Source organism: Nematolebias whitei, chromosome 11 (assembly GCF_014905685.2).
Source record: "Nematolebias whitei isolate Nwh7 chromosome 11, NemWhi1, whole genome shotgun sequence".
Taxonomy (NCBI): domain Eukaryota; kingdom Metazoa; phylum Chordata; class Actinopteri; order Cyprinodontiformes; family Rivulidae; genus Nematolebias; species Nematolebias whitei.
Window position 1 is genome coordinate 5,657,116 of NC_056508.1, and position 1,476 is coordinate 5,658,591.

Sequence of the window (1,476 nt, forward strand, 5' to 3'; positions counted from 1 at the left end):
TACTTTTTTAATTGTAGCAATAAAAATGTGATCTGTCGCTGATGTCCATTTTTTATTACATTAAAATGTTTAATTCATATAGGCCGTATAGAGTGGTAACGATGGCCAGATCTGGCCCGTGGGCCTTCACTTTGACACGTGCTGTGAAGCAAAGTCCACATCAGAAGTTTGGTGTTGAAGCACTCAGCTGCAGTACACAGTGACCCCATGGCTGTATCACTGGTCCAAAGGCATATTAATATGTAATGAGCAGCTCCAAGGTCTTCATAGCCCTGCCTTTCCACGTGCCTGTCCTTCAGTGTGACTCAGGCATTTTCTGTTTTCTTATCAGCTGTCATGTTCTGGGCAGAGCAGGTACACTGAGTCTGACTCAAAGGGTGTGAGCTACCTGGCAGGACATGACAGGACACTGAGCCATAAGAGGAGCTGCAGCCACTCTAATCAAGGGATGTCCATCATCAAAACACAAAGGGAAAGTCCAAACTTGTAAAAGAGAACATTTTCTAAAGTCTCCTTCACGGAGCTGTCATCCTTTAGTTTGTTTTTCAAAGGAAGATAACGAAACTTAAAGCAGAAATCTTCTTCCTTGTTTGAAGGCGGCGACAACGAGGAAGCACTTTCCTCTTGATTCATGCATCATGTTTCTTCCTGTTCTGAATGTTCCAGCTGCTGTTCTCCGGTTTGTACTCACTGTACAAACCGCAGGTAAAACACGATGACGTCACGAGTCCTGCAACTGTCCCTTCTCTCAGTGATCCGCGCGTTACCGTGCGCGTACCGTGCGCGTACCGGGCGGAACCGACGTACCTTGGGCTTGTTGAACACCACTTGCTCCGGGGGGAACTTGGCCATGGTCGCTGAGTCCGCTGCTGCCCAGAGAGAGAGCAGAGAGCTGCAGCTGCTCTCACTTTTATCCCGGCTCAGAGACACGCCTCTGACCCGCACAACACCCGCAAGAGCGGCGGCAGATAAGAGGAGGCCGGGACGGTGCTCGTGCTCCTCACAGGCTCATGGAGGCGGGCAGGAGGATTAAAGAAGCGCCCTGGCAGCAGCTTGGCTCCCATGTGATGAGAAGATTTACAGTAGGCCAATTAATGATATCAGGTCAGAAACTGTGAGATTCTTCAACTTCAAATGACTCAATACACCTGCTCTGCTACGAATATTACAGTGAAGTTACAAAGTGCTATATGTCTATTACATTACTTCATTATATACAATGAAGAAATCTGCATTTATCTCCTCACACGTGAGATCCAGCCAGGTACAGCACTGTGCAGCTGTGTAAGCTGCCTGGGGAGCAATTAGGGATTGGGTGTGCTGCTCAAGTACACCACGCCATGGGGACTTGAACCTACGACTTTCTGGTCCCAGGTCAGCTGCCCTACCTACACATCTTTCCTCAAAACACAATAAATAAATAAATGAATAAATAAATGAATAAATAAATCTATAAATATATATTAGGACAACCCA

At 46.9% G+C, this 1,476-nt stretch overlaps 1 protein-coding gene across 1 annotated transcript in view; it reads right to left on the reverse strand.

Moving 5' to 3' along the window:
- ada (adenosine deaminase) overlaps positions 1–852 on the reverse strand; it is a 54,218-nt gene extending 53,366 nt beyond the window's left edge. The window contains exon 1 of the mRNA XM_037683783.1: positions 808–852. Coding sequence (XP_037539711.1) covers positions 808–852 — 45 coding nt within the window. The remainder of the gene's footprint in view (positions 1–807) is intronic.
- Positions 853–1,476: the final 624 nt, after the last annotated feature.